The 27,998-nt window shown below is 44.5% G+C and overlaps 2 protein-coding genes across 3 annotated transcripts in view; one reads left to right on the top strand and one right to left on the bottom strand.

The window, feature by feature from the left end:
• Positions 1-3,017, top strand: part of LOC110074448 (unconventional myosin-Ia) — an 81,770-nt gene extending 78,753 nt beyond the window's left edge. For both annotated transcript variants that reach the window (XM_072991140.2, XM_072991141.2), the window contains one exon: positions 3-3,017. In XM_072991140.2, coding sequence (XP_072847241.2) covers positions 3-126 — 124 coding nt within the window. In that variant the 3' untranslated portion in view covers positions 127-3,017. The remainder of the gene's footprint in view (positions 1-2) is intronic.
• On the bottom strand, positions 2,821-27,886 carry LOC110074425 (retinol dehydrogenase 16). The gene is made up of 5 exons (XM_020784573.3): positions 24,980-27,886; positions 20,794-21,124; positions 18,853-19,111; positions 10,279-10,442; positions 2,821-3,995 (listed from the first exon to the last, which is right to left on the bottom strand). Exons 2-5 carry the CDS (start codon positions 21,104-21,106, stop codon positions 3,778-3,780), a joined length of 954 nt encoding a protein of 317 aa, XP_020640232.3. The 5' UTR covers positions 21,107-21,124; positions 24,980-27,886; the 3' UTR covers positions 2,821-3,777.
• Positions 27,887-27,998: the final 112 nt, after the last annotated feature.

The following is a 27,998-nucleotide window of genomic DNA, read 5'->3' as shown; positions in this document are numbered from 1 at the left end:
AGATGTGTGGTGAAGTTCAAGCAAGGCAGCATTGCTGTCAAAATGGTGGAGGCTGCTGAGAATCAAGGTCCAGTGCCTGTCTGCAGGAAGAAGGGCAGCCACAGACTGGAGGTGTTGGTCCAGTGAAGCAAAATTGGGCAGGAAGACCTTGCTTGGGGCAGCCCTGTTCCTTGTAGCGGAGAAACTAAATCTGGCTCAGCACCAGCAGCCTCAGTTTCCATTCCCCCAGAATCCTTGTCTCAAAGATTCCCACCTGAAACACATCAAGCGTGCTTAACGTCTTGGAACTGATGCCAAAATCACTCCGTCTGCCAGAGGCACAAAAGGGAGCTCAGGCTCAACATGTTCAGAAATGGCCTCTTTCCAGTAGAAGAATTAGGTGCCTACCACCTTTAAAGCTTTGAAAGATGAAAAGATCTGTTTGAATGCAAAACCATCAAGGCTGTGAGTTGTTTGAAGGGCGCGGACTCAGTGGGTGCAAAGAGGCAATTTCTTAAGCTTGCCCACAAGTGGCATTCTCTCCCATACGTTATCTTTTAATCACACGTGGTTACTATATGTGTGATCACTTTGAGATATAAAAAGTAATTGCAACAAGTCATTAAAAATCTTATTTGAAGTCTTAAGTGCACAGAGTAGGTACTTTTTCTGACTGATCCTCCCATTCCCCCAGCACAAGTGTCAGTTTGGCTTTCCACAAGATGTTTTGAGGGTTTTTTAAAAAAAATCTCTGCCTTCATTGTAGAACTGGATGAATCAAGTTGCTGGAGGTGAAGCCATCACCCGCACTCAGTGGAGAAAAAAAAATCTAGTAGAATATCCATAACTCATCCAACAGTCATTTTTTAAATGGGTTGACAGGTGATTGGCCTGCAGCCTTTCCAATTTTTTTTCCATAATGTGTGCAATGCTATAAATACTGTGCTGTGTGTCAGTCAGGGAGCCCAATACAGAAAAAGAGAATCGGCCAACAATAAGTGCATCCCTTAAAAATTTATTTATTAGCATGCATTTTTAAATGGATGCATTGTATCTATACACTTCCTATGCTTCTCAGTTTATATGATTGTGTTCAGTCAATAACAGTGAGCACTACTACCATTTCCCTGAAAATAAGACCTAACCTGAAAATAAGCCCTAGTATGATTTTTCAGAATGATTCTAAGCCCTATCCCAAAAATAATCCCCAGTTAAGTGAAACTCCACCCTCCACCATTGTGCAGCAACCAGAAGAAGATGACATGACTGTATTTGAATAAATATATATTATTGTGCATGGGGAAAAAATAAAACATTCCCTGAAAATAAGCCCTATTTGGTTTTTTGGAGCAAATGTTAATATAAGACCTTATCTTATTTTGGGGGAAACACAATACTTGGGCATACCTTTCCAGCAAAGATGAAAACAATAAGGATAGAAATGTGTATCTGCTGGAAATAGTTCAAGAGTGCTTTGGCTGAGAACTGAGTTTTCCACCTCCCCCTTCCTCTTGTGTAGAACTGAAAGGAAGTGCTAAGTGCTCTCACAGCACTTGCAAATTCTGGTTGAACACAGCCAGTTTTGCACATTGCCATCCTTCCTTTTTCCACCACTTGATTCCATTCATGGAGGATAGCATCTCCTCCCTGAGTAAGCAGCACCTATTTTGACACTAGCAGCTGTAGATAGTTAGAATATTTTGTCCTACATCTGTCACTTTACACTTGTTTTCATTGAACTTTGGAGCTTCTTCAGAGGGGGGAAAAGCAGTGCATTGTTTTCCTCCTCTTATACCCATTAAATTACTCCAGGACAATTTATGGAAATCACTACTTTCAGAATTCACACCTTTTTCTTGAGTGTGAATTCCAATGTTCCTGCCAACATGCAGAGGGACCAACAGCAACACTTCCTCATGACACCCCTTCCCCTCTGCCATTTCTCTGCCCTGTTCACCCATCTCTCCTCTGTGTCCATGACCTCTTCCTTCTCCCAAAAATGTGTTGACTATTTAGTAGTTAGGAGATCAAGCAATGCACCAATTATTAAAAGTTCATTCATGCATTCATTCACCATTAATCTAGTGCTCATTCATCTAAAACAGCCACATTCAGCCAGCAAGTGCTTCTTGGGTAGAAGGAACTAACTAACAAAATCTAGCACAGAAGATCATTTTGAGTGTATCCCCAATGCTTTTCAGAGAGTTGATGTGAAAGACAGCTGAGTTCAAAGGAGATTAGGAATGAAATTGGTTCCCATTGTCAAGGGCTGAGATCAGAAGCTATCCATGGCAACAGTGAGACACAAGAGAGGCAGGAGACAGTTGTCATCCTGCCACTACTCATTGGTGGCATCATGAACTGCAATCTGAAGACATGCCCATCAATGATAAGGAAGCCATTGATACACTTGGCCATGCTATACAGGACTGATCTAGTTTGGCATTTGCATTCATAGAGTGAAATTTGTATGAGCAAGAATGCCAGGTAAACATTGGAGAAAACAGTAATACGATCTGTGCAGGATCTAGCCCCTAACAGCTTGGATGAGCCCTTATTTGCCATTTTGGTGCCGGTCCACAATTCAAGAAAGATTTCATTGGAGCTCTTTGTCCACTCAGAATTTTAAGCCTTATTGTACACTGAAGTTATTGCATTGTTATTTGTCTCTTGTGGCAGTTCGACCACCACATTGCTCATGTAAGAATATTGCTCAGAAGTCCAATAATACTCTCTTCATACTTCTCCTTCTCTTATACCTCCAACTGGCAGGAGGCAGAAGTCCCCTTTTATTCTTCTTCTTGCTCTTCAGCTAGTGATCCATAAGAAGGACACATCCTCTTATTTATTTACTACATTTATTTGTGAAGTTTCTGAGCAGGTGGCTCACAGTTTAAAATTCCAAACCGCACAAACTAAAACATTCTGGGGGTTTTACCTGTCAGACAAGCCAGATGTGGCTCACCTGGGACAAAAGGCCTAAACTGAAAGGTTTTAAGGCCTAACTCCACTTAGCTTTCTGTTCAGAAAAAAAACAACTTCCCAGCTAGTACCAAATTGCAGGTTCAATCCTTGCCATCTTCAATTACAAAATACACATTTTCAACTTATGATCTGACTTGTAGACGATCCAGTACATAGTTCAATCTGGCATAAATCAGTGTACAACTTGGAAAAGTCATTTTTGTGGGTTACAACTCTGGGAACTTTGGTGTGAAAAAAGTAATTTTTCCAGCCTGTAAAACCTTGATATATTCTTGGTTTGAGGCTGTTTGCCAGGTAAAACCTGGAAAGTCATGGCCTCCCTCTGTATTTGATGGAAATGGGTGGAAGGAAACTCCAAACCAATTAAGAAAATAAAATCTGAGAAGGAAGGGAAGAATCTGTTTGTCCAACTCCCTGGACATGCTTAAGTAGCACATTTAAAGTGGTGGGGAGGGTTCTAGGCAGGGAAATTTCCCCTAGCCATCAGTAAATTTCACCCTCCTGTATTTTACCCATATGCTTTTTTTCCCCCAATCCAGATAGTGCTATCGACGATCCATATGTCATAGCTATACTGTATATCAGTTTAGACAGGTTGTTACCCTTACAGCAGACCCACTGGAATAAAGCATCAGGGAAGTCAGGGAATTGTGGATGGTTATGAATTGTGGGCCTCTCTGACCGAGTAATCTTGACACACATCAGAATCCAGGTAAGAATTAGAAGTTTCTAAAACATTTTTAAAGGGTCCCTATGCTGGTGAGCCTGGAGCCTATACAAATCTGCTCTTCCTTTGTAACCATTTTGACTGTCCTAGTTGTTCTGTTCTGGTTTCGGATAATTCCAACCAAGTATCAGATCCATCAGGCGTGTTGGCATATAGCTTGCAGGAATATAAAACAGCTTGGCATCCAAGCCGGCTGAGTAGCGTGTGCGAGGGTACACGGCAGTCAGTGCATGTTCCATGCAGTTGGTAACCAGAGAGAGATTAGAACTGCATTGATCTTGTACCTGGCGCGATCCTCGGAGCACTAGAAGGGGAAGAGACAAAGACAACGACAGAAGCAAGTCAGTCACTTTCAAATACAGTTGCCTTTGTACAAAGTGTACATTAATCCCACTACCACAACTTCAAGAATGCCCTAGCCAACATGGAAAGAGAGAGAGAGAGAGAGAGAGAGAGAGAGAGAGAGAGAGAGAGAGAGAGAGAGAGTGTGTGTGTGTGTGTGTGTGTGTGTGTGTATTTCCATAAGCTGTAGTCAAAACAAACTGAAATGAAGTCCCCAAACTCTGTTTCAGGATTGCAAGTTGAGCCAGACCTCATGCCTTCCACAAGCCTGCCACTTCTCCTGGGGAAATATAGGTTTTGGTACTTGCAATTCACAGGATGGATCTGAACATAAGACCTATCCAGACCGGCTGTTTCCAATGTGAGGCTGGAAAGGTGTGCAACAGCTCTCAAAGGAGAAGGATGGATTGTTCTAACTACAAAGACTTGCAGACATGTGCTTTTCCCCCAATCCAGACAGTGCCATCTCTATATCATAGCCATGTATCAGTTTAGACAGGCTGTTACACTTAGAACAGACCCACAGAAATCAAACAACTTTTATATTATCCATTTTATTTTGCATTATTATTATAACAGCACATACCCTACTAGTGCTTTCAGAGCAGCCAACACCATTTTAATAAAAGTACTGTACACAGTACAACAAAAATTAGTACATTTAACAAAAGGAGTTGATAGAACTTGCCACAACTCAAGAAGCAAATCCCTAGCTGAGCAAGATTAGATTAGATTAGGCATCCTTCAGTCTCGAGAGACTATGGTAACGTGCTGTGTATGGAGGACTTGGAACAGCGTCTAGTGTGGCTGAGAAGGCCAATTTGAGAGTGACAATCCCTTCCACACTGAAGACAAATACAATCTGTCCCCTGTCCAGCTCCCTGATTTTGCTGCTTTCAGGACCACCTCTTTGCCTCTGCCTGTTGGACAAGGTTCTGTTCAAACTGGGAGAGGCTGTGATGCACCGCCTGCCTCCAGGCTGAACGCTCAGATGTCAGAATTTCCCATCTGTTGAGGTCCATTCCTAAGGCCTTCAGATTGCAGATATCCTTGTATCGCAGCTGTGGTCTCCCTCTGGGGCGATTTCCCTGCACTAATTCTCCATACAGGAGATCTTTTGGAATCCGACCATCAGCCATTTTCACAACATGCCCAAGCCAATGTAGACACCACTGTTTCAGTAATGTATACATGCTAAAAATTCTAGGACTACTCTATTCAGAACTTTGTCCTGCCTGGTGATACCAAAAATGCATCAGAGATAACGCATATGGAAGGTGTTCAGCTTCCTCTCCTGCCGTGCATGAAGGGTCCAGGACTCAGTGCAGTACAGGAGTGTGCTCAGGACACAGGCTCTATGGACCTGGATCTTGGTGTATGTTGTCAGCTTCTTATTGAGCTATACTCTCTTTGTGAGTCTAGAGAACATGGTAGCTGCTTTGCCAATGCATTTATGCAGCTTGACATCTTATCCTCGATGGCTGGCATCAGCTCCTCCGAATGGGCTTCGAACCAGTCGGCTGTCTTTTTGGTCTTCTTGCCAAATGTGGACAAGGCAGTGTTACACATAGCATTCTTGAAATGTTCTCATAATTCAGGTGCATTTGCATCAGCCGGGCCTGGAAGGGTTTCCCCAAGCGCTTGGGCAAATTCTTCCACTTTTCTTTAATTGTGAGTCTTGCTGATGTTGATACATGGTCTTTGTTCCTTTTTCATGTGATACAGTCTCTTTGTTCGCAGTTTTACTCTACTACACACCAGGGAGTGATCAGTATCACAATCAGCACTCTGGCAACTGCGTGTGATCATAATGCTAGGAAGGCTAGAACGTCTAGTGAGGATCAAATCGAGCTGATGCCAATGCTTGGATCTTGGATGTCTCCAGGAAACTCTGTGTTGAAGCTTCATATTAAAGAACGTGTTGCTGACACAAAGACCATAATAACAGCAAAACTCCAGCAAGCATTGGCCATTTTCATTCATCTTCCCAATGCCAAAACGGCCTAGACAAGTGGGCCAAGAATTGTGAACAGCACCAACTCTAGCGTTAAAGTCTCCGAGAATGAACAGTGACTCTCTCTCTCAGGGACTTTTTTTGATAGTAGCTACCAGATCATCATAGAATTTGTCTTTCACTTCTGTTGTGGATGACAGTGTTGGTGCATATGCACTGATGAGGGTGACCAGTCCCGCTGATGAGTAGAGCTGCAGAGACAAGATTCTTTCACTCCCCACAGTAAGTGGAACAATGGATCTCAGCAGAGTATTTCTGACTGCAAAGCCAACACCATATTCCCTGGTCTAATTCAATGGTTTTCCCTGACAGAAGAATGAGAAGTTTTTTTTCTTTGACAGATCCCAAGTCTTGCAATCTCGTCTTTTGCAGGGCAACAATGTCCATCTGCAGTCTACTCAGTTCCATGTCAATGACAGCTGTCTTGTGCACGTTGTCTATTTCCTGCAGGTTGTCAGAAAAGCCTTCATCAGAAAAGCCAGGGATCATTGTCTGAACATTCCAGGTGCCCAACTTTAGGGCAGAAGTTTTCTTACAGTTGTTGCATGGTGCAGGGTTATCGAGCTGCTTGCCAGCTTTCACCCCTAAACCCCATGCACCCCGTGAGGTTAACAGACCATGGTGAGGTAGCACCTTACTGGCTGGGGACTGCCCAGCTTAAGGCGGGTGGTAGCTACCTAGTGAGGTGCAATGACCTGTCCCAGCGTCAGAAGTAGCCCTTGGCATCATGCTCTACGCCAATCAAGCAAAGACTTATAACCAGGAACTGCTACTTCCTATGTTGTTTCGACGCTGTATGTGAAGCTGGAGTGTCCTCTCCAGAGCACAAAGCCTGGGTAAAATAACATGGAAGGTAGGCTGTTACCCAAGCAGCAAATCCCCCCTCTCCACGTCGCTGAAATAGTCCAATGGAAAGGCAAGAGCCAACACAATTGGTTCCAGTGATGTCACAGGAGTTGCCAGAATGACACAAACTGCCTCCGGGACTCCGGCTCCGGATTTTGCCTCAAGATTAACTCCTGAAGCCTTTTCCATCAGTGGATATAGCCACAAGGTAGTGGAGGTTTGAAATCGGAGTTTTCCTTCTCCTAGATGGGCTGCCTTCCAAGGCCGCTGAGCCCCACCTACCCAGCCTGCTCTCTAATAGTGTGGAGGTATGATCTGACCCCTAAAGCTTTCCTACCCCCATGTTATGCAAGATTAGGGTAAAAAATAGAATCAGAGAATTTCGCGCGCTGAAACCCCGCCCCATCAGACAATGCAGTCAGGGAGAACAAAGGTCAGCCTTAAAAAGTACCTCCTCAAAATGTGTACCTGTATTCAAACATACCTCACCTTTATTTATTAAAAACCTGCTCATTCCTCTAGGTTCCTCGCTGAAGGCCTCCTGAATTCATGCCTAACACTCTATCCACTATGACACCATAGCTGTCAACAGGTCATATAGCCTACCTTCAACCTTTATCTTGACCTAACAGGAAGATCCATCCTGACCAGATGAAGGTTCAGCCTGACTCTTAACTGCCTCTCAGTTTGCAGAGACACAGACCAGATTGTGACCTCATTCTGACATCAGAGGATTCTGACCTATGGCTAGGCTGGTTAGGAGAATTGTGGGAGCTGCATTTATTCATCGGATTGTACCAATAACCATCCCAGTAATAGGATTATCAAATTTGCAGACGATACTACACTAGTAGGACTTATCTCTGGGGATGATGAGTCTGCGTATCGGGACGAGGTATTACAGCTATCCCGCTGGTGCAAAAAAAACAATCTTTTATTTAACATCCAAAAAAACAAGGAATTCATAGTGGACTATAGGAAAAAAAGAGCAGACATTCAGCCACTGTATATAGATGGAGTTTGTGTGGAACAGGTGGTTGAATGTAAGTTTCTTGGGACTATCATAACAAATGACCTGACTTGGAGTGCAAACACCGCTGCGTTAATCAGGAAGGCACAACAACGGTTGTATTTTCTAAGGATTCTTAGAAAGCAACAATTGACTGAGAGTTTGTTGATCACCTTCTATTGGAGTTCGATTGAGAGCATATTATCCTATTGTCTCTGTGTATGGTTCACGAGCTGCACAGTGGCAGAGAAAAAGGCAATTCAAAGGGTGATTAAGACGGCCCAAAACATCATTGGCTGTTCACTCCCCTCTTTGGAAGAATTGTATAAGAACAGATGTAAGAGGAAGATATCTAACATACTGAAAGACTCCTCTCATCCGGGACATCAGCTCTTTAAACTATTACCATCAGGAAGGAGATCCAGGGTATTGAAAGCAAGGACAAGCAGATTCAAGAACAGTTTTTACCCAAGTGCAGTATTGAGTTTAAATGCGGGGCCATAGGTTTTTGGTGGAATTTTAATTGCTGAGAGAAAACGGGGTATCTATATTTGGATGGTGAAAGTTGTGTATATTTTAACTTTTTTTGGTAGTGTTGTCCAGTTTTACCTTGGGGAAGAGCACCTCGTTTCGTTGCACCCACTTGTGAGCGCAATGACAAATAAATTTCTTATGTCTTATGTCTTAAAGAAAGCAACTTTATCAAGCTCTGCTTGTCATGTCATGAGCTTGCCCAAAGCAACACAGCCCAACTCTTCCTCCCTGAAGGCACAGTGGGAAATCCAACTCCCAGCCTCTGGCTCCACAACCAGCCTTCGTAACAATACTCAAAGAAACCTTCAGCGTGACCCGAAAGCCTGCTTCCAGTAGAAAAGCAAAGACACAGATCCCAAACCCTGGGGATCACTTGTTACCTGAAGTGTGACATCCTCAGTCACAGGACATATTTTTCCTATCAATAGCTTAATTAAAAATAAGGAATTAATAATTTCAGGAGCATCTTTAAAGAAAATGGGTAGTTGATTATTAGTACAAGGGGGCCTTGAAGCTTTTCAGAATAAAGTTATTTTTAAGCACCTGCTCACTCCTCTAGGATCCTCGCTCAAGGCCTCCTAAATTCCTGTCTGACACTCTATCCACTATGACACCATAGCTGTCAACAGGTTGTATAGCCTACCTTCAACCATCATCTTCACCTAACAAGATCCATCCTGACCAGTTGAAGGCTCAGCCTATTACCTGCCTCTCAGTTTGCAGAGAAAAAGAACCTCTCCTGGTTGTGACCTCATTCTGACATCAGAGGAGCTGAGCAAGAAGGCTCCTAACAACCAGCAAGATGCCATCAAAGAAGCTGCTAACGGAGGCAAAGAAACTGCCCCATGGAGGTGCAGTCTCCGAGAAATCTTGTCTCCAATCATGTCTTTGCCATAACTGGGATCCAAACAGGAAAGGCGTCTCTATAAAGATGGCATGTGTGCATGGGGAGGAACAAGAGAATCTGGCAACCTGACACAAAGCAAAATAAATAAATATAGAAACAATTCTGCGAAGCAATACAAGACCGAATCTCAGACCTTTTCACATCTCTAGCCTCTCTACAATTTTGTCTGGGTGGGATGATCAGAGGAAAAGGTGGTCCCTAAAGTATCCTGCATCTGGAAGCTGAGCCATGGACACTTGGCTTCAAACCCCCTCTCATCCGTGGGAGCTCCTTGGGGCAAGTGAGAAGATGAACATGTCACATTATGTTTATCTGAAAAATTCTATAAAGGTCACCATAAAAAGTGACTTGACATCACACATCATAGCAATCTCTGGTGACAGAAGGATACAGCTCTCTTTCATCCAAAGATCAGATAGATAAATCCACCTCTACTTAGCTCTGAAAGCCTGTGGATAATCACTGGCAAAGTTTCGTGTACACACGTGCATTTGTGTGCACTGTACAAAACTTGTTACAGTTATGGACAGTAGAACAAAACATCTTTAACTCACCCACATGATTCTTTAAGCTTCCATATGAACAGAAGCACAACTGCTGATGCACTATTTCTAGCCATTTTGCTTTCTTGGTGAAGAATTATATTTGGCTATTTCTAATTCAAGGTGTTTATCGCAAGCAGGTACTGACAAATAACTTGCATTCCTTCGAGTAGGACTGGTGTCTAGGTCAGTCTGCAGAAGCACATCTGGACACAGGTTCTGCTGAACTCAACAGAACTTACTTCCAGGCACTCTGAGTGTAGAAACCAGGTTATCCTGTTGTAGGACAAATAGGGTGCTATCGGTCAATATTCTACAATCCAGCAAAATACAGAAGACCATGAACATGAAGTGGAGAGCCATCAGACTTTAAGACAACAGGAGGATACTTACTTCCTTTATAGTAGGACTCCCCATATGCCTGTTTGGCCTCTCTTGGCATCCGTTCCCACAGGCTATTGAAGTGGTCCGCAAAGTTTTTTGGATCTGTAACAGCAGTTTTGAAGTAGCCTGGTTCTATTATACAGACCTTCACTCCAAAACTGGAAGTCTCAAGCCTTAAAGAATAGAAAGAACAGCAATTACTTTATATACTATAAACCTTGGAATATAGAGTTGGCTGTGAGTGGGTTATTAGCTGGGGAGGTGGCAGAATGGAATGTGCAGCACCTGTGGTGCTGTATGTACAAACTGCCACGAACCTCTGAACTGAGGTTCGTGCCCATCTCTAGTCATTAGCGATCAAAACCAAGTGTGAAAAAATTGTAAAATGCTCCAAAACACCCAGGTATAAATTACCGCAAAAGCCAATCTACACTTGTCTCGGAAGCATCTGGAAGGCTGATAGAGGACAGCTGGCACAGAATGCTAAGAGTTCCCAGGAGAGAGACATCTGGTTAACCAAGAGGATATCTATAGGGAGTAACTAAAGGACACTCGGACACCATCTGAAATAGGGGCTATAAATTGGTTATAACTCAAAGCTGTATTCTAGTGAGAAATCAAAGTGGAATTGCTTGGTTGGTTTTTTTTTTTTAAGGTTCTGAGGAACACCCACAAGGATTGGTGGATAGGTACCATTCACAGGTAGGGTATAAATATATAAGAACTGTTAAGATCGCCTCCCCCCCCCCCCGGAGCACACTGGAGGGAACCATGTGCTCTGTGTAAGCTCAGAAACTTGTCTATGTCTATTCTTAGGTCCTACAGGTAAGCAGGACAGGCTAGTTAGTTTTCTTATTTTATGCATGTGCATTCTTTATATTCTTTCCTTATAACTGCTGCAATTTGGATTTTTCTTGTTTAATTGAATTGACTTACTAATCTAAAGCCTTCGTGAATACATTACTAATCTAAACATTTTCTTTTTTGTAACTTGGCTTTCTTTCTTCTGTTCTTAAATAAAAATAAAATTATCCAAATTTTCAGAGTGTGGTGGGAGCAAAATCGCCCTAAATCCAGTGCTTAGCCATTTGGTATCTTATACCCTACCAGAATTGCTACTGCTATACATTGAATTTTGGACTTCTTTGCAGTGCTGGCATTGGAAGGAAGGGAACTGCCAGATTTGCTGGTCCCGGGTCAAGGATTTGGAGCTTCTAGTACTTAGACAAAGTTGGCTGAGTATCTCTGGGGGTTTGGGTCTATGATCTCTTATCATAATTGCATGGGTTTCAAAAATGCTGCAAATAAAATGGGAGACAAGGGACCTCCCTATTCTCTCTCTTTGGAGTTAAATAGGAGTTGATGATTTTTGTGCTCTTAATGTTGGATGCTGATATAAAAGATTAAACAGTCCTCTTAAATTCAATGTTGGCAAAATTGTTCTCATGAACTCCCCACCTTATTCTGTCAAATGCTTTTTCTATAATGCTGCATCTAGAAAAAGAAAACCAGCTTGTTTTTTTGTTGTTTCTGGGAGATCTTCATATTGTCTATCAATGTTTTTAAATCTGTTTTTAGTTTTCTATTCTTTACAAAACCCCACTTGATCACTGTGAGTGTATTTGCGAATGATACTATTCAATTTCCTAGCTAGGATAGAGTCCACTTCTCAAACAGCCTGAGTTTCAGCCCAGCGGGAATGCAATGTATCTCCCTAGCTGTGATTAGACAATCAAGAGAAATCATAGGTCTTGGAAGTAGTTCTCTCATTTTAATTATTAGTGTCCTCAAACTCTCTATTAGTCTGTCTGAGGGTGTCTACACTACCTGTGATTTGCGCTGGAGTTGACACCTTTAAGTTCAACGTATTTTCCATCAATTACATCATGTACAGCTAACTGTGAGTAAGCTTGGTCTCTTTTCTTGGGTACTGATTGCTTTTTTTATATATAAATTTTATTTTCCCAACATAAAAACTTACATATAAGAAACAGCATCATATATGTGTGTGTGTATGTATATGTGTATATGTATATGTGTATATGTATATGTGTGTGTGTATATATATATGTGTGTGTGTGTGCGTGTGTTTGTATCTATATGTATATATCTCTATCTAAAAACAATACATACTGTAAAGTTTAGCCTATAAGCCTTCTTGTATAATAATACATTTCTTTCAACAATATCTTCTCCATATTATTCATTGCGGTCATTTACTTTCTATTTACGTATTACAAAGCTTTTCGTCAAAGCTCTCCTTTTCGTCATGGAATGGGGGGCCCGCTTTCCCAGCGAGGGGCCACAAAACATCTCTGTGACCATTGGTAGAGGGCGATATGGCGTTGGCTCCGTCCCTACTCGTGTCAGAAGAACTTTGAACAGATGTTTAAAGGCTGTTCCTTGTTCTGAGTCGGAGACCAACCTTCAATATCGAGGTAACCAGACCAGCCAGCCCTCTACTCTACGCCTGGTGTTGTTGAATGCCAGGTCTGTATCTAACAAAACCCAACTAATTTATGACCTTATCTTGGAGGAAGATGCAGACCTGGCTTGCATAACCGAAACATGGATTGGCGGTGAGGGGGGTCCCCCCCTAGCTCTCATCTGTCCACCCGGTTATGCTGTCCAACACCAGGGTAGACTGGAGGGACGGGGGGGGAGTTGCCATCGTCTACAAATCCACCTTGGAGGTAGCTAGGCGCTCCTCGGTGGTAAAGCCGGGTCTTGAGGCCCTCCACGTGTGGATTGGGGCCAGGGACGGTATTGGGATCTTGCTGGGCTACCGTGCTCCCCGCGACCCAGCCATTTCCCTACCGGAGCTGGTGGACTTTGTCTCCGCGGCACTGTTGGGTTCCCCGAGGCTATTGGTCCTGGGGGACTTTAAAGTGCATGCGGGGGCAGGGACCTCCGGTCCAGCTCTTGAGTTCCTGGAGACCATGGCCTTCTTGAACATGTCCCAACATGTTAACGGCCCTACACACGTGGGTGGCCATACATTAGACCTGGTCTTTTCCACCAATGGGAGTGAGAGTGGTCCGATGGTGACTGACCTTGAGTCGGCTCCCTTGTCATGGTCGGATCACCACCTAATAAAATGCACCCTCAAGATGGCTCTCCCCCCTCGCAGGGAGCAAGGACCTATTGTCATGGTCCGCCCTCGAAGGCTACTGGATCCGACTGGATTCCAGGATGCCATGAGAGGGGTTACGGCTGACCTGGTTGGCGCTCCTGTCGAGGCTCTGGTCGACGGCTGGTTCACCGCCGCGGCTAGTGCCGTAGACACGATCGCGCCTAAACGCCCTCTCCGCCGCAGAGATCGCCCGGCGCCCTGGTTTAACCAGGATCTCCGGACGTCGAAGCGGGTCAGGAGACGGCTAGAGCGCAAATGGAGAAAGGACCCGACGGTTTTTAATCGTATAGCTGTTAAGGTCGCTACTAACCTTTACCAAGCTAAGGTAAAGGCTGCCAGTCGAACCTACCTCACTAACCGGATAAGTGAGGCATCCAACCAGCAGGCGGAATTATTCCGTATAGTACGTGACCTATCCGGAATTGGCCCGGGTGATAGGCCTCCCCCTAGTTTTACACCGGACCAATTTGCAGCATTTTTTAAATCTAAAGTGGAGGCCATCCGCCGGGACCTCTCTCCCCTTTTTTTGAATACAGTGAGTCGAGCTGAGATGTCCAGCGCTCCGTCTTGCCCGGTGACTTTTGACTCCTTTCAGCCCGTCTCGCCCGACACTGTGGCCAGGACGCTTGATCGCTGTCGTGCCACCACCTCCTCCTTGGACCCTTGCCCGGCCTGGCTAATCAAGGCAGCCAGGCCTTCAACAACAGAATGGGCTACTGTAATAATTAATGGGTCTTTCCTTGAGGGCAGATTTCCTTCTGCCCTCAAGGAAACACTCATTAGGCCCATCAGAAAGAAACCTAGTTTGGCGGCGGACGAAATTGGCAATTATAGGCCCGTCGCCAATGTTTCTTTCTTGAGCAAGGTAGTCGAGAGGGTGGTGGCCGATCAGCTTCAGGCGCTCTTGGATGAAACAGATGCCCTGGATCCATTCCAGTCGGGCTTCAGGCCGCGCCATGGAACAGAAACGGCATTGGTCGCCCTGTGTGATGACCTATTGAGGGAGGCCGACAGGGGCAAAGTGTCTCTGCTGGTCCTCCTCGATATCTCAGCGGCCTTCGATACCATTGACCACGGTATCCTCCTGGGGAGGCTCTCTGAGTTGGGAATTGGTGGCCTCGCATTGGCCTGGCTCCGTTCCTTCTTGGTGGACCGCCCCCAGAGAGTACAGCTTGGGGAGGCTGTCTCGGCCCCGTGGAGCCTCAATTGTGGGGTCCCACAGGGGTCGATCATCTCCCCAATGCTGTTCAACATCTATATGAGGCCGCTGGGTGGGGTCATCAGGAGGTGTGGGGCACTGTGCCACCAATATGCGGATGACACACAGCTCTACATCTCCTTTTTTCCAACTGCAGGAGATGCCGTTCTGTCCCTTCAGCGTTGCCTGGAGTCCGTACTGGAATGGATGCAGGAGAACGGGCTGAGGCTGAACCCGGACAAGACGGAGGTACTGAGGGTGGGTGCCCCCACACTTGGGGATATGGGAAACTCCCTCACTTTTGGGGGGGTGACTCTGTCCGCCAGGGATGGGGTCCGCAGCTTGGGGATCCATCTGGACCCGGCGCTCACCATGGAATCCCAGGTGGCGTCCGTGGTCCGCACCGCTTTCTTTCATCTTAGGCGGATAGCCCAGCTGCGGCCCTACCTCGATGTTGGGGCTCTCACCACTTTGGTGCATGCGCTTGTAATCTCAAGATTAGACCACTGTAATGCGCTCTACGTGGGGCTACCTTTGAGGCTGCTGCGGAAACTACAGGTGGTGCAGAATGCTGCGGCCAGATTACTCAGTGGAGTGAGAAGATACCAACATATCTCCCCCACTCTGGCCGCGTTGCATTGGCTGCCCATCCGATTCCGCATCGACTTCAAAGTCTTGATGCTTACTTACAAAGCCCTAAACGGTTTAGGACCTCGATACTTGATGGAGCGCCTTCTCCCACCAAGATCTACCCGTGTCACTCGTGCAAGCCAGGAGGTGAGGCTGAGGAGCCTAACGCCGAGAGAGGCCCGGAAGGAAAAGACCAGAAATAGGGCCTTCTCGGCGGTGGCTCCTCGCCTCTGGAACAACTTACCTCCTGAGATTCGCGCGGCTCCCTCGCTGGGCATGTTCAAGAAACAATTAAAAACGCTGTTGTATAAGCGGGCCTTTCCAACAGAAAACTCCTGACGATTTTCTTTCTATATCTTTTTAATTTCTATCTTTCTTAAATTGTAATGTTTTAAAATTTTGTTGTTGCTGTTTGTTGTGAGCCGCCTAGAGTGGTCTAGTACGACCAGATAGGCGGGATAGAAATAAAATAAATAAATAAATAAATAAATTTGTTTTCCACCATTCATAGAATAGGTTCCAGCTTTCATAGTAAACTGATTGCTTTTTGTTCATACTATGGGATGCAGAAAGGTATGCCAGTATAGGGGGGCCATCCCCCTTCAAATGAACACTTCTTGACTCTCCTTCAAAAAGCATTTGAATTGCATTTTTCAAATGTAGTGTTACGTCAGATTAGCACTGCAGTTTCGCAAACTATCTTATCAATTCAGAATTATGTCAGCTGCCAATTTTTTTTAAGTGGTGGGGAAGAGGGCAGTATTAATGGCAGAGGAGGATAGGTGACCTGTGATCCCAATATGAACTGTAGTAATCTGAGGTAGAAGGTGGACTTTCTTCTGAACTTTAACCCTCCTCCAGTTTTTACTACGATTTTATGACTATTCTTGAAGTTGTGCCTAGCACTTTTATCAAAAAGACCAAAGGGTGGATTGAGTGTTTGTTCGTCCACTTCACCTCTGCAATCCTATTGTGAAGTAGGTGAGAAGAAAGGTGACATTTCTTCACAGCAGGCTGCCAGAGTTAGGGAAAAACTGCTTTTGCAAGAGAGAGACAGAGGAGTGAAAGCAGCTCTTGCCTCAGCTACCTGTTCCTTTTTCTCAGAACTGGGGCTGTTATGTGTGTGTGTGTGTATTTATGCATGTGAAATGTGTGACAAGCACATCAGAGGCCAGCTGTATAAGATTATTTTTATAGTACAGTATTATGTTTATCTCCTTATGCAGCACCAGAAGACAATGTCCATAAAAGGACACCGATTACTTTATACTTTTTTCAGTGGAGCAGGTAGAACTTTGGGATGGTGACAATAAAAAACCACTACAAATAACTCAAAGGTGTGTGTGGAAATCAGACTGTTCCTTCTCTATTGACCAATTTTTCCTATCTTTATTTTTGAAAAGCAAGTGAATTAGTCTGTTTGGTAACAAACAGCAGAACATATCACACTGGTACATAAAAAAGAATATATATATTCTCTCTCTCTCTGTCTGTCTCTCTGTGCGTGTATTAAAATATTAATATTCTGTCTTTTTCCTAAAAAGGACCCAAGGCAGAGTGGTGCCTTGATTTAAGAACTTAATCCGTACTGGAACGGTGGCTGTAAGTCAAAATATTCTTAAGTCAAAGCAGCATTTCCCATAGGAATGCACTGAAAACCAATTCATCCGTTCCTGCTGTTTGTTGTCCTTAATTCAAGGCACGGTTTGTAAGTCAAAGCATTACTAGTTCCCATAGGAACTAATGCACAGCAGATTAATCCATCCTCTACCACTAGGGGGATAATTTTTCTTCTTCTTTTGACCTAAGATGAACTTAGGTCAAAAAAAAAGGGCAGGCGGGGTGTTTTTTTTTGTTGTTCGTAAGTCAAGGAATGGTTCGTAACTCAGAGCAATATTTCGCATCCGGAGCTGTTCGTAACTCAAAATGTTTGTATGTCATGGCGTAATAAATGCTAAGAACAATAAGTTTTTTACTATATTAAAAAAATAATTAAACAAAAATTAAAACTAGTAGATGAAAACAGTAACAGAAACATATTGAAACAACAAAAACCCAACAGCACCATTATTAAAAACCCTCTTAGACAGCAAGTGACTAAGATAAATCCTGCCTGAAGAGAAAGGTCTTTGCCTGCCTGCAGAAGAGCAGCAAAGATGGGGCCAACCTGGCCTCCTGTGGGAGGGAGTTCCAGAGTTTGGGAGCAGTGACAGAGAAGGCCCTCTCCTGTGTCCCTACCAGATGCACTTGTGAGGGTGGTGGGACCAAGAGAAAGGCCTCTCTTGACGATCTCAAAACCTGGGGAGGCTCATATAGGGAGATGCAGTCTTTGAAACAGCTTGGACCCAAGCTGTCTAGGGCTTTATAGGTCAAAACAAGCACTTTGAATTGTGTCCAGAAACAGACTAGCAACCAGTAGAGTTGCTGTAACAAGACATATCCAGCAACAGGCAGAGCCGGCACACTAATTTTAACTGTGCAAATGTGCTCCTGGATCACAGCTAAAACCTAGGCATCCAGGCTCAGGGATGAATCCAGGAAGACCCACAAGCTATACACCTTTGTTTTCAGGTGGAGTTTAATCCCATCCAACCTAGGCTGGATGCCAGTTCCCTGATCTGTCATTTGACTGACCAGGAGCACCTCTAGGCTTGTCTGGATTAAGTTTCAATTTATTTCATTCTCACCCAGTCCATTACTGACACCTAACACCACTCTAGTACTGAAACATCTTCCTGGCATTCAGATGGGAAGGAGATATAGAGTTGGGTGTCATCCACATATTGGTGACACGAAACCCCAACATTCTGGATAACATCTCCCAGTGGATGCAGACGTTAAATACATCATCTAGATATTAAATAGCATGGAGGACAAAACAGAATCCCAAGGGACATCACAGGCTGAAGAGCAGGGTGTCCAATAGAAGTTCCCCAGCACCACCTTCTATCCTCCAGGAAAGGACTGGGGAGCCACCATAAAAAGGTGCCTCCATGTCCCATCCCAGAGAGGAGGCCCGGAAGGATATTGTGGAGTTGATGGTATTGAAAGCTGCTGAGAGGTCCAGCAAAACTAACAGGGAGATGCTACCCATGTCCAGTTCTTGGCCCAGGTTATCCATCAAGTTGACCAAACCAGTCTCCATCTCTGAAGCCAGATTGAAATCAGTCTAGATAATCCATCTCGCCTCTGGACCTGAGAAGCCAGGACTTACTCCAACACCTTGTCCAGAAATGGAACATTAGAGGCTGGCCAATAATTGTCCCAATACGGTGGGATTCAAGAATGTCCTTTTGAGCAATGGCCTCCTTTAAGCATGTTGGGTCCCTACTCTGCTGCAGGGAGACATTCACCAGCTCCTCCTCCTCACTTGACTAGTCCCTCTCTGGCAGCTTTCATACGTCTGGAAAGGAAAGGACCAGCCGTTACTTCTTCAGGAGTCCTATTCACATCCTCAGGCTACACGTAGAAAGTTACACTCTGCAAACCTTGCTAAAAATATAGACGTGTTATGCAATTGGTTTGGACGCCCTGTTTTTCACAAAGATGGCCTTTGTCCTCTAAAAGGGAATGATACCTCAGTGTAATACTAGGAAGAAAGACATCAACTCATAGCAGTTACCTGAGACTGTCGGAGAAAGCTTCCACACCATATTTTGAAGGACAATAACCACCACCGAAGAAGGATATCCGGCCCATTACACTGGCAACATTGACGATCCTCCCCTTGGCTTTTCTCAACAAGGGCAGCATATGGATAGTCACATCCACTACACCAAGAAGGTTGATGTCTATGATCTTCCTGAAATCCTCTTTGGTCAGCCACTCATTGGGAGCAGTGGGGACCGAGATGCCAGCATTGTTTACCAAGCCCCAGAGCCCTATCAAAGGGGCAGAGGAAGGATATGGTTAGAAACACAACAGTTTCGAGCACCTTGCCCTCCCATCTACACACTTCCACAGCTGGCTATACTTGTTGGTGCCAAAGCTGCAAATTCCACAGGATACTCTACAGGGTGGTAAAATACAACAACTGAACTAAAAAAAATTAAAAATTCTCCTCCTGCTCTTGAGTCACTCATTTTTGCTACCCCAACTCATGCATTTCACTGGAACTCTACAAAGTCATGAAGGTTGACAACACAATTGTGAAACAGAATGAGTTTTCCCCCATCTGATGCATCCACATTCTACAGCCCAACTCCCATCAACAACTATCATCTTGGTTGGTGGTCATTTAAATGAGAGACATATGTATAAACCAACAGATTGGGAAAGCTAAATTGGAACAAGGGGGAGCCCTGATTCCAAACCTGTTTCAGCCAGGACACTTGCTGGTTGAACTTTGACACGTCCGCAGGCTAAGCCGAGCAAACAGAGGAAAAGCCATGAACTTTGTTGGAAGAAAGGCAAGATGTGAATATAGTAATTCTCTCTGAAAGGATACTCTGGGGATTTAAAAAATGAAAATGGGTCTATCCAGAAACAATAGAACTGGTTTTTATGTAATGTGTGGGATTCTCAAAGTATGCTGAAGTATGTAACACTGAAAATGTTTTTATTTTCAGCTAAAAGCACGTCTTGACATTCCAAGACACCCTGCCAAAAAGAGCAGTCAAACACTGCCATAGTTTTCACTCCTGCACATGGGAGATAAGTCTAACACTTACTTCATCAGCTATACCATTAGCAAAAAAGAAAAAAAGTAATATTTATGCAATAACTTTTTATGTTATGTTTAAAACCTTGTATTTTGGTTTTGAATGAAAAATAAAGGCCTTATGCAAAATGGAAGTTATCGGCACGGAAAGCATTTGTGTGATTTTTTTTGGCAAAAAGAGTCAAAACATTAAACATACACACAAAAAAAGCTCAGGATCTCATCCAGCAGTGAGAAAGCATTTGGAATGCTTCGTTCTCACCTATGAGAACAAAATGAGTAATGATTTACACCTTTACCTAAGAATATAAATCATACAAGATATTAATCTCGGGTGTGTTGTGCAGAAACCATGGGAAGAACAGAGAACAGGTCTGGTTAAGCTCCTAAATGCTTTATACATCACCCAAGTTCTGTTCTATTCCTGATGTTTCTTAGAAGGTTTGGAAAGAATCCTGCCTGAACCCCTGGAAAGTTACTCCTAGGTAGTGCTGACAGTGCTGGTCTAGACCAGTGGTTCTTAAACTTGGGTCCCCAGATGGACTGCAACTCCCAGAAATACCAGCCAGTGGTGAAGGCTTCTGGGAACTGCAGTTCAAGAACATCTGGAGACCCCAGTTTTAGCACCACTGGTCAAGATCCCCAACTTGGGGTTCCCAGGTGTTTTTGGACTAAATCTTCCAGAAGCCTTCACCATCAGCTGTGCTGACCAGGATTTCTAGGATGTCCATAAACATCTAGGGGGGCCAAGGTTGGGAACCATAGACCAATGGTCTCCCTTGGTATAAGGTGCCTTCCTGTACTCCAAAATGTTTTGGTGCTCTGCCTTTAACCTCCAAAGAGTTACTGATGAAGGCCTAGAACTATACACAGAACCTGAAACCTGTCATGTTCTGCCCTGACCTTTGTCTTTCACAATGCTCTTCACCCATTCTGTTGCTCTGGCCACACTTTCAGTGCTGGTGACATCCAAGAGGACAGTCTTCAGGCGTTCTGATGTTGCCTCTTTCAGCTTCTCTGCCCCCTGCTGTGTAAGGCAACCTGCCAGGACATGAAGGCCTCGTGTGTCCAGCTGCCTAGCCAGCAGGTTGCCAAATCCAGAGTCACAACCTGTTATGAAGACGTACTTGTCCGTCAGGTTGCTTAGGATCTGTTTTTCACGGTACCACTTGAGTAGAAAATAGAGGCCCAGAAAGGCTGCCAGGTAGAACCACATGGCCAATGACTGGTATGGCTGGAAGAGAAGAAGAAAGTTTATGGAGAACACTCATTGATAGGGGAAGAGAGGAGCAGTGTCTTATTTATCAATAATATCAACCGAACAGAGCTAGAGTAACATTGCAGATAAAAGACCTAGATACAGATGCATAGCCTACAGTCTGAATTTTCTCTCTGCCAGAAAGCCTGTGCAGGATAGTGGCTGATATGTAGACTGGGATTCCAGCATCACTCCCACCATCACTTTTCATTTATTTATGAGCTGCTTTTCCACGTAATGGGCTCAAAGTGGCTTACAACTCCATAGGCATTCAGAAACAAAAATGCACATCAGTTGAAGGGTGCTGCAACGCATTATTATTATTCAAAAACACCAACCAGTTAATCAAAATTATAAAAACATTGACTGGTATTGTATAACAGATACAAGTTTTAACCAAAAACCTAAGTATCTGTTACATATCAGTGCAGTATGTAATCTGTTCCTAATATTGTCATTTTTGTAGCTCTAATGGTGTTATTTCTGAGATATGCAACTACTTATAATACCATGTGAAATTTCTTAATATTGTTTCCCAAAGCTTCAGTGACTACGGGGACCACTGAAGTGTGTTTCATCAACCAACTATGTGGTTCAATTGTATTTTATTAGTTTTTCCAATTCTTTATTTTCAACTCTGGCATCCCCTGGAACTGCAATGTCAATACTCTGAACATGTATTCCTTCTATTACTACTATGTCTGGTGTGTTATGTTCAAGGTGTCTTATCAGTTTGGATCCAGAAACGTCACAAGATCTTGACTTCTGCATTTTTTGCACTTTCTTTACCTGATGTTCCCATGGGTTTTTGAAGGCTGGCAAGTTATAGTTTTTGTATAATGACCAGTGCACTAATTTTGCCACTCTGTCATGTCTAACTTTATAATCTTTTTATGCAATCTTTGGACATTCATGGAAAAGGTGTGACACAGTTTCATCTTTTTCTTGGCAGAGCCGACATTTGGTGTTAGCAGTAATTCCTTGGATCTTAGCTTTCATCACATTGGTTTGGAGTGCTTGTTCCTGTGTAGCAAAAATCAAGTCTTCGATTTCTTTCGTAAGGGTCCCCAGTTTTAGCTGTGCCCATGTTGAATTAAGATCATGCTTTCCATCAGTATTTCTCAGGTGCTGTCCATGTGGTCGTTAATTTTTCCAACTGTTTAATTTATTTTTAAATTGTCATTTCTTATATTGAGCCTTTGTTTTTGTTGTTTCCAACCAATTCCCCATTTCACCACCTTAAGTACTTTTTCTGTACTTGCACTGATACCATCATTTAGGCTTCTTTTTCCTCCTTTACTATCTGCTGTATTTGCAGTAATCCACAGCCTCCAATCTTTTGTGGCTAATATAATCTGTCCACATCACTTTTTGAATGTACTGCATGATGCACGTTCATTAGTTTCTATGTTTTTCGATCTATTATTATTATTATTATTATTATTATTATTATTATTATTATTATTATTATTATTATTATTATTATTATTATTATTATTATTATTATTATTATTATTACTACTACTACTACTACTACTACTACTACTACTACTACTACTACTACTACTACTACTGTTATTATTATCATCGTCATCAAAGAATAATAGCATGCTGCCTACTAAATTCTGATTTATGGTGAACTTTTTCAGGGTTTTTTAGGTAGAGAATACTTAGAACCCTTCCTTTCTTCTGTGAGGTGTCCTGAGACTGTGCAGCTTGCCCAAAGCCACCCAGGCTGCTTCTTCTCCCAGAAGACACATTGGGGGAAATCAAGCTCCCAACCTCTAGTTCTGCAGCCAGAGACCTAAACCATTGAGCTATTCAGCCATCTATAAAAACCAAGTATTTCTTCAAGATTCGCACTTTATTTCTGCCTTCATTGCTAGATAATACATAATACATGGATAAACATGCCAGACCCTATCAAAACCATACATTAACACAATCTGGTATAAATCAGTTCTCCCATGACATGAAGAACCAGATATACTGTATAGCAATTAAGATTTTAGAGCCCTCAGCAGATAATCTCTTCCATGTTCTTCTCCTCCCTCATTCTAGACCAGTGTTCAGTTTTCCCCCCTGAATTCTAGGTATAGCAGCTGTATCTGATACAACCATCCACACAGGAAATGACGTTTGTTTCATACCTAGCATGGCTACCTCTGCTTTTGTTTGGAAACTGAGGTCAGTTAATTTCAAAGAATTTCCTCCCTTTATCTCACAGTAGATTGTTCTCCAGTACTAAAGGGTGGATGGACATTGGCTCTCGTATTAGCCAAAACTCAATTGAAATCTTTATTTTAGTACCCCCTTTTCTTTTTTTTCTTGTTGGGAACGCTAGGCAGCACTGGCTTTAAACCAACCCACCTTGCACTGAAATAAGGTCATGGCACAGATTCCTACTACAACAGGGGAGACGCTGCCAGGGGCTGCATTGCTGGATCCTGGGCAAACCTTAACCTTGGGGTGAAATGGCAAGACAGGAACAGTGAAAGAGCAGGAGACCGTGTTACAGAAATTACGCAATTGGCCTGTGTCCCAATTCAGCTCTCCTGCTCCCACTAGTACTAAAATAACACTGAACTGCCAGTCCAGCCAGTTTCTCTTCCAGAATGTTGGTAGGGACGATACTGCTATCTGGCTCCTCATCTTAGGGAGCAAACTGGTTCTGGGCAGCTTTCCCATTAGACAGAGAAAGGGAGGATCTGGGGTACCATGAAAGAAGTAGCAACCTGTTCATTCATGCTCCGCCGTAATTTTATTGACAGGAAAGGTATTTGAAGGCCTAACGGTCCAAAACAACATCTGCCTCAGGACTCAAGATAATTTTCTTCTGCCTCAGGCCTCAAGATAATTTTCCATGGATACCATACAGTAGATCATTTTGGTAGACAGGTGCATTACAGTCATGTCTCTTCCTCAGGTACTAACCTGTCTTCAGGCAGTTGCCCAATACTACTAATCTGCTCAGCTTCACACTCACACCCATGAGTTTTCCTGTGTAACTATATGACATTTGCAAAGTTGCTTTGAGAAACACAAGGGCCCTTTGATTCTTGCAGAACGTCCGTCATCCCTCACCGCTGGCTAGATCTGATGAAATCTGCCGTCCAACCACCCTGATATGGGTTTCTCTTGGCACTTTCAGAAGTGTTTTGACACTTTAGGATCTGAAAGCCCCCTGGGAGGAAAACCCAGACGCTCGCCTATTGTTTCCCCCTCTTTACTTAACTACACACGCCGTTTGTAACTGGGGTGGGCGGGCGAAATCCGTGCGAGCGACTCAAGTCCTCCAGCCGCCCCTATTTTTGAAACATGAAAAGCAGATTGTTTCACACACGGTGCGAGACATCAGCTTGCAGTCCGTAACAAAATAAAAGGGGGCTCCGTCAGCTTCCGGACTGCCCCAAAGGCATTTTAACCAAGTGCTCAGAACAGCTATTCCAAGTTCCGGCAGCAGCCTTTGCGCGGCAGCCCGCTTTCCTGGGAGTCCGCCCCCCCTCTGGACCCAGTGGGCTCTCCTGTTGAGTAGCCGAGGCGAAGCTCGTCCTGTGCCCTCAGACGGCGCCCGTTCGTCGACGCCTTCCTTCCGGCGGACAGAAAGAGGGCAACCCGCAAGGCTACAACTACAGCCCGCCAAATCTGACCTAGAGGCGCGCCCAACGGCCGCCGTGGAAGAAGCCAGTGCCTAACTCTTCTCTTCACGGGGTTGTGATAGTCGCGCAACAAACTCCCCCCCCCCCCAATTTTCCCTGTTTCTCTTCCATTTCGCCTAAAAACAGCACACGCTGCAACGCTTTGGCAGACGACGCGGGGGAAACACAATACCTCCACAACGGAAAGCTGCCCGCTTCCGACAATTCCACCAAGCTCACCCTCCGCTTCTGTTGTCTGGGAGTGGGGTAAACTCAGGACGGGCCCAAACAAGGAGGAAATTATGCGGACTTTGTCACCTCCCCTCCCTCCCCACACCCCGCGTCAGTCCCGCCTATGAAGGGCCGGAAATCAACAAAACCGGCGAAGAATCCAGGAGGCGGCGGGAAAGTCTTCTGCTTTGGGAGAGAGAGTCCAGTTAGTTAGTTAGTAGGACCGACCTGTTCTTTCAGTAAGCGCCCCTAAGCGCTGAACTGGGCGTGGAAGCAAATGTCTGGGTCTCCGGAAAACCCATCCGGATTTCTCCCCAGGGAAAAAGAAATTTTGGGGCGGCCTAAAATAATCGGGATACCCAGGGTGGTGCAGTGGACCGAGTGACGAAGTAGGACTCGTGGAGACTACGGTTCAAATCCCCACTTGGCCATGGAAACGCACGGAGTGTATGGGATAAACTGCCTAATTCCCCACATAAAATCTTTGAAATCTGGCTCCCAGTTTGTCCCTGTACTCTGCAAAGCTGAGCTCCTAGTGATAAGACCACACAATTCCCTTGTTGCCTTTGCTCAGTTCCTGTATTTGCAGGTAAGGCGAATACAGTGGTGGTGGTGGTGGGGACCTTATAGCCCCCCTTCTTTCCCCTCTGAGTGAAACACTTTTCTTGGCTTGGACCCAGCGCTAGATCTTTTGAAAGGAAAGCGGTTACCAAGGCTATATATATTCCCCGCTGGGAGCTGGACACTTGCTGGGCGCCCTGCCCAACTGCTGCCGGACTTGTCACTGGGTCCTCTGAAGAGAAAGCTACTGCCAAAGGCACGCTTCCCGCTCTTCTTTAGGCATCTGGCACTGTTGTATGCTGGAGAGGCAAAGCTTCTGTTTGTAAGGTGGTACCAATTCTCCTTGCCCTTGCAAGGATCTGGGCAGGCAGTTGGGTGGACTCACTAACAGGCTGGCTCCCATCCATCCATCCATCCATCTTGTGTAGGTCTGCCCTGCCAAATTTAGTTGCTAAGGATTCACTTTTCACTTTGGATGGGTAAGTAAGTTAGCTTACTTCTGTCCCCTGAGAAACCTTCTACTCTCCAATGTGAGTAATGGCCTTGAAAGCCTATGCTATCTGGGTCCAGGGCATCTGAGCACGATATTTGCCGTATATATCTTTCTCTGCTTTGATGGCTAGAAACGTGGTCTCTTGTGGCTACCACCAAAACCAGCAAGGCCTTCTTGGTGGTGGTCTCTCTGCTGTGGAACTCCTTCCCATCACAAATGCACCTGATTCATTGGAGCAGCTGGACAGCAGAGGGAGCAGCAGGTATGTACCTCTCCTGAACACAGTCTTCCCCATGACTGTGCTGCTCCTGTTCAAATTGCACTTCACTATGAGTAGATTTGGAGTGTCCAATGGAATTAGCTGTGCAGGGTGTGGGGCAGATCTTTTGACTTTTTGTGCCATGCCATGTGTCAGCAGCCATCCTAAGGGGTAGGAAAGGAAAGGCAACAGAAAGGGTGTGTGTGTCTGTGCGTGTGCATGTATGCACAGACATGGACATTCCCATTTGACCTGACCTTCTGTGATGGAAAGGTTCAGGCCTGGATGTTGCACATAGGACTGACGTTCCTGCAGGAATTCCAGTCGGTTGCAGATGGCAGGGCTCTCATTTGTCTCCAAAGCCAGCAAGGGAATTTATTCCCTCTACTTATCATTTTTGCATTAAGCTCATTTTCTTGTGCTTGACTAAAGTGTCTTGGTTAGAAGGGTTATCAAATCTTAATTGGGGGATTGTAAGTGAAAGGAAATCCATCTTTCTCCCTACAGAGTCTGACAGAGCACTTGCATTTAAGTACCTTTGGTGTCTTGTTCGGAGGAGGGAAAGGAAGGAAAAACCCAGCGTATCTCTCAAATACTGGTTCTTGTTCTGACTTCTCTTAAGGCGGGTGTGGACAACTATGGCCCACCAGATCCTGCTGGACCACCATCATCCTTCCCAGTTGGCTCTGCTAGCTAGGGCTGATGGGAGTCAAGAGTCCAACAACATTTAGAGAGGCGTCAGTAGGTCGTCCTTGTTTTAGTCACATGAATATACATCCAGAAAAGTTAAATGGATATCTATCCATCATCCTGTGGCAGGAGGGCAGAAACAAGTTAAGCCATTGGAATACTGCAGGGGGCTATAAGTCATTTTGGCCAGTTTCTGTCTGAAGTAATGGCCATTCCTTCCTTTATGCATGTTGGTGCAATAAAGACTGAAAAAGAGCTATAACGTGGTGAACAGCTGCTAGAAATTAAGAAGTGCCATGGGCCATGATCCTGTGTGGCTGCAGAATAACTTTCCACTCTCTCACAGTAAGGACTGTGATGGGGGTGTGGGTTTCCAGTCATTTTCTTTCCCTCAGCAAGTATATCACATGAAAATGGAAAGGGTTGAAGCTGGGGTTTAAAATAAGTTGTTGTTGTTGCTTTAACACAGTGTCTCTGGTATGTTCATGTCTTGTGGGCAGTCTTGAGTTGAGAAATGCACTGCCACATTTTGAAAAGAGTGCAGGACAGGAAGCATAGTCCAGATTTGGATGATTCCCTCATGGTCAGCCATGAGGGAAAACAACACCGTCACTCACTGTTGTCATTCAGGACATGACGGCTCCACCTTGTGGCTGAGCAAAGTGTAACCCTTGGAATGGATGCAGACCCTCCTCTTGACATTGTTGCATCCCCTCAACACCCTTCCCCCCCAATGTCCATCCAGTGTAATTGAAAAAAAAAAAGATGAAAATATATTTTCTGCTTCTGGTGGCCTCCAGGATTGACAGGTTTTTGCTCCAGCTAACCCTGGTTTGGGTAGGGTGGGGCTCCCCAATTAACTCCAGACACCAATGAACCTACCCCACTTCTAGTTTTTACTTTTGGGGCCCCTTTTGGCCATTTGGCCAGGGACGTAGTGGCGCTGAGGGCTAAACTGCAGAAGCCTTTGTATGCTGC

This window comes from Pogona vitticeps, chromosome 2 (genome assembly GCF_051106095.1).
Source record: "Pogona vitticeps strain Pit_001003342236 chromosome 2, PviZW2.1, whole genome shotgun sequence".
Taxonomy (NCBI): Eukaryota; Metazoa; Chordata; class Lepidosauria; order Squamata; family Agamidae; genus Pogona; species Pogona vitticeps.
This window is presented reverse-complemented; position numbering and strand designations above follow the sequence as displayed.